This window comes from Dipodomys spectabilis, unplaced genomic scaffold, assembly GCF_019054845.1.
Source record: "Dipodomys spectabilis isolate Male_0828 unplaced genomic scaffold, ASM1905484v1 ptg000002l, whole genome shotgun sequence".
Lineage (NCBI taxonomy): Eukaryota > Metazoa > Chordata > Mammalia > Rodentia > Heteromyidae > Dipodomys > Dipodomys spectabilis.
Window position 1 is genome coordinate 27,886,442 of NW_024870679.1, and position 9,195 is coordinate 27,895,636.

The 9,195-nt window shown below is 41.6% G+C and overlaps 1 protein-coding gene across 2 annotated transcripts in view; it reads right to left on the reverse strand.

Annotated features, from left to right (window-relative positions):
• Ak5 (adenylate kinase 5) overlaps positions 1 to 8,769 on the reverse strand; it is a 265,916-nt gene extending 257,147 nt beyond the window's left edge. For both annotated transcript variants that reach the window (XM_042685351.1, XM_042685340.1), the window contains exons 1-2: positions 8,470 to 8,769; positions 3,409 to 3,595 (exon numbers count right to left, since the gene is read on the reverse strand). In XM_042685351.1, coding sequence (XP_042541285.1) covers positions 3,409 to 3,595; positions 8,470 to 8,529 — 247 coding nt within the window. In that variant the 5' untranslated portion in view covers positions 8,530 to 8,769. The remainder of the gene's footprint in view (positions 1 to 3,408; positions 3,596 to 8,469) is intronic.
• Between the last annotated feature and the right edge of the window lie 426 nt (positions 8,770 to 9,195).

Here is a 9,195-nt window from a genome sequence, read left to right on the forward strand (position 1 = left end):
ACAGTTTCCATGTTTTAGCAAATATTGCAGATATTAGATACTAGGGTGTAACATTCTTGTCACCTAGTATATGAGAAGGCTCTAATGATGAATGAAAGGACCCTTGTCTGAAAATCTAACACTGGAAGATATGGAAACCCTGAAGCTAACAAGCAATATTCCCTCCCTCCTTCCCTCCCTCCCTCCCTCCTTCCCTTCCTTCTTTCCTTCTTCCCTTCCTTCCTTCCTTCCTTTTTGTCAGTCATAGTGCTTAAACTCAGGGCTTGGACCCTGTCGCTGAGCTTTTCTGCTCAAGGCTAACAATCTATCACTTGGAACCATAGCACCATTTCCGGTTTTCTGGTGGTTAATTGGATATAAGAGTCTCAGGGACCTTCCTGGCTTAGAATCATGATCCTGCCTCCTGAGTAGCTAGGATTACAAGAGAGAGCTATCAGAACCCAGCAGCAATTTCATTTCTGTTTATTTGCTTAACCTTTCCCCAAAATTTGTACTTGACTTCTTTTAGATAATAACTGTTCTCTTCATTTCTGCTCTTTGGTTTGGCTACAGTCCTTACCAATCCCTAATATCTATCTATCTATCTATCTATCTATCTATCTATCTATCTATCTATCTATCTATCTATCTATCTATCTATCTATCTATCTGTCTATCTATCTATCTAGTTTTTCCTGGTTTCCATGTATTATAAAACCAAGCAATGGTATCAAGCTTTAATTTTGTTGTCCACAGTCACTGTCTACAGCTAATCTAAGAGTAGCTTATCAACTAATTGAATGCCATCACTCCTTAAGATTCCATTTTCAAAAATGAAAAATTTCTGAGACCAAATCCACTAACGTCTGATGTTCATTAGTGTTTCAAGTCTTAGACAACACTGTCCCATATTGATCTCACTTAATATAACAAGGATATGAAGTATGTTTTTTAACAGTGACTGGGATTCTAACCACATGGTAACATCTCATGAAGTAAGATGGCCATTTGGAGGAGATATATGAACTTAACAAGATCACTAAAGATCATTTTGTTCATCAAAAAAGCAGAAATGTGCAAAGACATGAGATACAGAAGTAACTAAAGTTATTCTAGTGACAGTAATCCACTGGATACCAAATCTAAGTTCTGTCAACTCAGCTTGAGTCAGAGCCCTGAGCTCCAATTCTGACCACTCAATACTCTGTGTATTTTAGGCTTTTCTCAAAAACCCCTTGATTTACAAAGAGTGAAATTTTCAACTTGGACAGTTCCAAATCATTATCCTGTTACTGGGTCTCTAAGTACACTGTATGGGAAAAGTAAAAATCTCTTTAGAATTGGATTTGTTCTAAGGGTCAAATCCAAATATTTGGTGCAAATTCAATTTTATAAGTACTTACAGATGTGACATGGCTTATTATTTATAAGTGATACTTTAAAATCTAAGATAGAGTGATTCATCTTGTAAGTAATGAGATCAACTGCTCTCTAAAACAAAGAACAGTAATCTTATTACCCTATGGTCACACTAAATGTTTTTAAATTATTTCTCAGCTGTTCACATGTCAGAACATATGCATTTTGAAGTAGCAATTCCATATATCTGGGTTATTTGTTACCAACCATATATAACAGTATGACATGTGAGTACCTAAACCTAAATCACTTTTCACTCCTGCTTGAATAAGGAAGAACTCTTCTCCAATCTGGAGATAGTTTTGGCATTTCTATTTTCCCTTTTCTTGAGCATCTTACAAATGAGCACTTCATGACTTTTTTCCTACACCACATTCAAATAAATTCTATGTGGGTTCATAACTGATATTTATTGCAAAGAGAATTGTCTCCTCTTCAAATTCTTCTGGAACAGATGACACTTGTGTGGTTCATTTTTGAGAATGGTTTTAATTTTGAAAGTATAATGCCCTTCAGCCACCAGAACAAGAAACTTAGTTTCCTCTTATTGGAATTGAGTCTGAGTCTAGTTTTTATTTTTTAAATCGATTTTAGTTCTATCTATCTATCTATCTATCTATCTATCTATCTATCTATCTATCTATCTATCTATCTATCTATCTATCTATCTATCTACTTACCTACCCACCTACCTATCTAGCTATTTATTCATTTTGATGCCAGTCCTGGGACTTGGCTAGTTCTGGGGCTTGAACTCACACACTGGACACTATCCCTGAGCTTTTGTGCTCAAGTCTTGCACTCTACCAGTAGAGTCACAGCTCCATTTCTGTCTCTTTTTTTTGGTGGTTAAGTGGAGATAAGAGTCCCACAGACTTTCCTGACTGGGCTGGCTTTGAATCATAATCTTCAGATCTTAGCCTCCTGAGTAGCTAGAATCACAGGCATAAGCCACCAAAACCCAGCTTATTTATTATATTATTATTTTTTGTTATCCTTAAGTAGTTGTACAAAAAGAAGTTGAGTCTATCTTTTACATACTATTATATTTCACACCTTTATGTAGAACTTGAAAGGCTGGTTGGCTCTCAACATTGTGGCATATATTGATAAGCACATATGACAAACATGTATTTCAGAGAGACATCAAAATATCTGGAGTTTTTTCTAACAAACTCTAGCTCTTAGTTCTAAACTACTCCTAAAATTTAAATAAGTTTACTTTATACATATATATTTTTTGTCAGTTGTGGGTCTTGAACTCTGGGCTTGGGCACTGCTATTGAGCTCTTCAGCTTAAGACAAGTGCTCTATCACTTAAGCCACAGCACCACTTCTGGTTTTCTGGTGGTTAAATGGAGATAAGAGTCTCACAGACTTTCCTGCCTGGGATGGCTTTGAACCGTGATCCTCAGATCTCAACCTCCCGAGTAGCTAGGATTACAGGGGTGAGCCACCAGCGCCCAGTTGTATTTCTTGTATTTCTTTTATAGTACTCAAATGCAGATTCGAATATATTCAATAGTTGTATAATGAATAGTTATTGAATTAAGTAAACTTTATATGAATTTGTGTAATTTCATTAATATGAACTCTGGACTTGGAAACATTAAATCAAATCTCTAGTCAATGAAAAATGTTGAATTATAATGTAATAACTACCAATTTAGTCTTTATTCTATCTGTGTATTTGGAAAAGGATTATTTGCAATTTAAAAATAAAGTCAAGATGTTTAACGCAATTCATTTTGCAAATAATGAATTCAGTAATAGATAATTTCATTAAGTCTTTAGCAAATTGCTGGACAATGGTATGTAATTTCGTTTGTCTTATGGATCATGGAAGTGATTAGAATTAGTAACAGAAAGAGATTAGTTATATTCCAAGGCCTCAAATTTTTCTAGGCATGTATAAACCCAATCAATTAAATCACTCTCTACATTCTACAAGATATTTCTATAAGACAATTATTTCACCTATCAAGTTGTGTTATTCTATACATACATTACCATTTCTTAGAAAGGATCTCCGAGACTGGCCTCCATTTAGCGGAGGTAAGGTCTTCTTTTCCTGGCTGACAAATGTATCCCACTTCACCTTATCACAGCCACCCATTTCCTTTACTTTCTGCAAACAGCTTTCCAAGTACTCCACTGGGTCTTCAGGCTTAGAACACATCAGTCCATTCAAAAGGCTCTGAAATACAATGAAGTACATAGAAGTACAATATGTTTTGATGTACTACTGTCTTGTTTCTAAATCCTCAGTTATTTTTGTCTTTTGCATCTCCCTCTCTGTCTTTCTCGCTGTCTCTTTTATGCCAGTCTTGGGGCTTTTTTTGATCAAGGCTAGTGCTCTACCTCTTGAACCACAGGTCTACTTCTGCCCCTTAAAACATTATTTTATTACCTGTAAGGAGGTATACAAAGGAGTTGCCACTTAGCGAAGCAGTTTATGAATGCATTGCATCTTGATCGATGTCACCCCTTTCAACATTCTCATACAGACCACCTTACTCCTTCCTTCCCTCGCTCTTCTTAACTTTGTAGGATATACATAGCATTCTTGACTGAATTTTCCCCTACTTCTCTTCATTCAACTACCTCTTTCCCTAAGGAACCGTGAAATTTATGTTCTTTCTTGAATCTACCATATTTCACCTAATACATTCACTTTTCAACTTTTGCTGGTTAATTAGAGATTAGTTCCATGGTAAGGAGAAACAAAGGAGGAGGCAACAATGCATGATAAGAAATGTACTCATTACCTTGCTCATGTAATTGTAACCCCTGTATGGTATTTTCACAATTTAAAAAACTTCTTAATATTAAAAAAAGAGTTTCATGGACTTTCTTGACTGGGCTCACCTTGAACCTTGATGTTCAAATCTTAGCCTCCTGAGTAGCTAGGATTACAGGTGTGAACCATGGGCACACAGATTCATTTGTCTATTAAAAGACAATTAGAACTGAAATTATGAGACAATAGAGCAAAGGAAGATAATCCTTTGAATTCCTTACCAGTTTGTTTTCAACTCAACACTCTCCACTTTAAAACAACAGGCAACTATATAAAGTAGAACAGCCCTACCAAGGAAAGGTTAAAAAAAAATACAGCATATGAAAATGTCCCTAGTCTCTTTTTCTCTCAGTCCCACTCATCCTTAAATTCTCTAAGTTTATTTCTTCTGTGAAACAAGGCTTTAAAAAATTTAAAATACAGCTGGGTGCCAATAGCTCACGCCTGTAATCCTAGCTACTCAGGAGGCTGAGATCTGAGGCTCGCGGTTCAAAGCTAGCCCGGGCAGGAAAGTCCATGAGACTCTTATCTTCAATAAACCACTAGAAAACCAGAAGTGGTGCTGTGGCTCAAGTGGTAGATCATTTGCCTTGAACTTAAGAGCTGAAGGACAGTGCCCAGGCCCAGACCACCACCAACAACAACAACAAAATTAAACTACTTAATACTTGCATAGGGCAAATTAGGAGCTTCACATGTCCTAGTATTTAACTGATGTTGTTTAGTTTTGTTTATTGTTATTTAGTTGTTTGTTTTAGTTATTATTATTGCTATTGTGACCATAAAGTCTCCCCCGAACCCCTGCATCTGTCTGCAGGCCCCTCTATTATGTTCCCTGGTACCCAGAATAAAACATCACACTAGTCATATATGTTGAATGCATCAGTTTTGGTGTCAGTCTTTGTGTCCGAACTCAGCGGTACAGATTTAATTTTCAATCTCAAGTACCTAATACTTTTCTTGGTATATTAAACTGTTTTTTGATTAAGACAAAAAAACTAAAATAATTCAAGTCTGAGTGAGACTACAAAAACTGCAGCTTGAGACTCAAAAAATAATCTATGATATTTAACAGATCACTATAACATCCATTGAGATTAAAGAGAAACAAGTATTATCCTGCTATGACGCTTTCTATTTGTGGTGTCTGATGTGTCACGTGTAGTGGTTTCTAAAAATGCTAAAAGTTTGGAAATGCTGACTCGTGGGAAGTAGACAAAATTGAAAAGTATCTTCCTTCAGAGGTTTTCATGGAGAAAGCACAAGCACAGAAAATTATCATCAAGAATATATATTATGAATGTATAAGTCATATACACCCTCTGAAAGGTTGACATCTTTTTAAAATACCATATTTTATTTTCAAATTAATTTGAAATTAATTAATAAAATTAATTTGAAAATAAAATACCATTTTCATACAATTTTCCCAGAATGGCAAGCAATTCCTACTATACATTTATCTCTTAAAACCTTTAATCAGATAATGTGTAACTCTATCAGAAAAGTTTAATTGCTGAAGGAGAAGAAAAGGCTGAGTGGGGGATGCACATCTGGTTTGTGTTTACCTTCCCACACTCCTCTAGTACACAAGGCCAGAACTGAGTGTTTCATGGGCATTCGTTTACCAAATGCATGCTCAACATTATTATCACATTTTAGAGACTAACAGCTCAGAGCTGTTACTGATTTATTCAAGGTTACTCAGCTAAATGCTTCTAGGTTCAGGATTCCAGTTTCTGAACCTAGTATAAGATAAAAGAAAATGCCAGCTTCTCTGGGCTCCATGTACAATCTAACTTCAATATGAACCTCTTAAAATTACTTTTTTTTTTTTACTTTTGCCTTTTGAATTCACTTAAATGGAAGGTTTTCTGACTGGCAAATATACATTTCCAGACTCGCAAAGCAAAACATATTTCCTAAAGGATGTGTATATGCGTATGTATGTATATATACGTGTATGTATTGGGTGTTTTTGAGACAGAATCTTGCTATGTTACCCAGGCTGGCCTGGAATTCATGATCTTCCTGCTTCAGCCTCACAAGTATTGGGACAACACCAAGGTTGGACAGTGAGCTGGACAAGGAACAATGATTTCCATTCCTGCATGGATAATTTAAGTCCTTTTTTTGTGGTAACAATCTATATCAGGGACTAAGATACCCAGGACTCTGTTTTTGAGGTAGTTTGGGGATTTGACACCTATCCCTGTTAGACTTCATGTTATCTAAGATGTTGTGGTTTTGGTGGCGACAATCTGGTTTAAAAACTTCAAGTCTTTGGTTTTGTTGTTTGTACTAGCTCATGGAGAATCACCTGATTTTTCTTTCCTTCTGTATTGTACAGAACATAGAGTTGTCATACTGGAAGGGAAGGGTGGAGCTTCTGGGGTCACCAGCATGCTCCTTGTTTTCCTGTTGTCCAGGATTGAGGCTATGATGACTGCATTGCTGCCTTTCACCTAACAAGTGGACTTCCTTTTCTGAGTGTGAAGTACTGTAAAACACCTTGTTCAGGGGCAGAAAAGCTCATAAAACCAGCATAAAACCTCAACAAGAAATTCCTTCTGCCAATATTTATTGCATACACAGTGCAGATTTTCATTAACAAACTATCTAAATTCTCTGTGGTTACCTTCCACCAAAAGAGAAAAGTAGTATCCACATTATGCAGAAAACATGACTACTGTTCAGCAGTATTTTGCACTGATGTTCCTCCCACAGGTGTTCCTAATTATTCTTTTAGCACTGTAGACATAAATTTGATTTCGGTTGCAATATTTCTGATGAAAGAAACAACAACCACCTTTCAGCTCTTCATTTCCATATTTACTTAGGGGAGGAGGAATAACACTTTAAGATTCCCACACATTCCCATTGTCACACTGGAGTAACACACTTGCTAGATTCAGCTTCCCACACCAGGCCTGGTTTACTTGGAAATCTGTGGCTGCACAGAGCCTGGAAACAATGCTTTACATAGGTGAGAGAAACAGAAGATCTGGGAGGAATAACAATCTATTTGAAGAAATCAGGGCAATTTTTCCCCCTCAAATGTTGTCTTCATTTCTTTTGAACAGAAAGAAATCCCCCAAACAGGAAGAACAACTCATGGCCTTTAGTTTATTGTATTAGTCAATAATGTTTCGGACATGAGAGGCCAGGTTTGCAGGGAACGGCCTTCCTCCTTTCAGGGTTCTCCCTAAGAAGCTTGGCTTGATTCCATTCCCACCTTCACCCACCTCCCTCCCCTTTTTGGTAGTTTTGATTTAACCTAAGCAAAACCACTTAGGATTTAGGATTCTTTTTTTTTTCTTTCCAATTTATATACGGAAAGAAAGGAAGCAAAAATCCAAGAAGGAGGCTGCATTTTAGAAGTAACCAAGATTCCTTTAGCTCAACCTTCAAGGTTCCCCTGGCATATTCTGTAAGTGGTGCCTCATCCCTTGGCCGCCTCTGGCCCCGGGCCATAGGAATCCTTATGGCCGATGGTGCTTTATGCTCTGGGGACAGCAACTGGGGTCAACGTTCCAGTCTCCTCAGACCCACTATCTCCAGATGGGTTGCAAAGTGCAGATAAAAAGCTGCAGCCCCAGAGGCAAGCGAGCAAAGCCTGCCAAGACCATGGGGGGAAAACGTGCTCAGGAGTTCATTCACTAAAAGCGCAGAGCAGCTCTGGGTGCCTGCCACCCAGAAGGTTGCGCTGCACTTGATGGGGTGAGATTTGCTTTTTGCTTCTTCATCCCTCTCCCTCAAGCTTCCCAGGGGCGGGAGGGGGAACGGGGTGCAGAGGAGGAGGAGGAGGAGGGTTACTGGCCCCTGCACTTCTTCCCTGCAGGGGTCCGGAATCTGGGTGAGGAGAGAGACTGAAACTCCAGACTCTAATTTCTAGTTCAGGTTCCATGCTGGGTGACCGTGCGGTCACCTGGCCTGACCCTCACTTCCCCACTCCCTCTCCCAAATGAAAAAAAGCGCCTCCAGATCACTGTCTGCACCCCACCCTGGGTGCCCAGCATCTGAGAGGGGAGCTGGGGGCAGCCTGTTCCCAGAATCCTGTTTGGAGATGGAAAGTTCCTCGGGACGTCTGAGCCCAGCGATCCGGCCAGGACCCCGGTGATCCGCCGCTTGGCTACTCCCCTCGGCGGAGCCGACCTGCGGGCTTCCCGCGTGGGGACGGGGAAGACGGGACGGGGCGCAACCGCCTCACCTCGAGGTCGGAGATTCCCGCCCCAGATCCTCCAGCCCACCCTGCAGTCCAGGCTCCGTACCTCGAAAAGCTGAGGGATTTCCCTCCGGGCCAGATACTCCTTGGCGTCGTTGGTGTTCATGACTGTGCCGCGCGCGCCCCGGGGAGCCTGCCTGGCAGCGATCGGGGTTCGGGCTCCGTCGCAGCCCTGACTCCAAAGCGCAAACACCGTGCCTCCTCTCACTGCCCAGGCCGGGGAACCTCCGCCTCTCCCCGGGGCTCTGGGCTCGGCGCTCCCGCCGCCTCCTCTGGGCTGCTGGTCCCCGCGCCCGAGCTGCGGGCTCCGAGCTGCCGCGCGCGGCGATTGCCAGGGGAGGGGCGCCGGGAGCGGAGGAGGGGGCACTGCGCGGCGGACGTCAGGCAGCTGCCCGCGCGCGGGTCCGCCCGCCCGCCCGCCCGCCCGCCCTCCTCCGGCTCCGCGCACCGCGCTCCGCGCTTCCCCGAGCCAGGTCTGCGGCGGCCAGTCACGCTGCGCGGGCGGGCGCGGGGTGCGGGGGTGGAACGGGAACGCGCGGGGCGGAGGGGGGGGGGACTCCGAGTCACACCGCTCCCCGGTGGGCCGCACTCCCCTCTCGAGCGCCACCCAGGGGACGCAGCCACCCAGGGACGAGGTGGCCTGGGCCACTAGGTCGGGAGCTCTTGGCATCTGAGATGGTTTTTTCACTTCTTCATATCTGTTCAAACTCTATCTGTCCTCCCCCCTCCTTCTCTCTCTCTCTCTCTCTCTCTCTCTCTCTCTCTCTCTCTC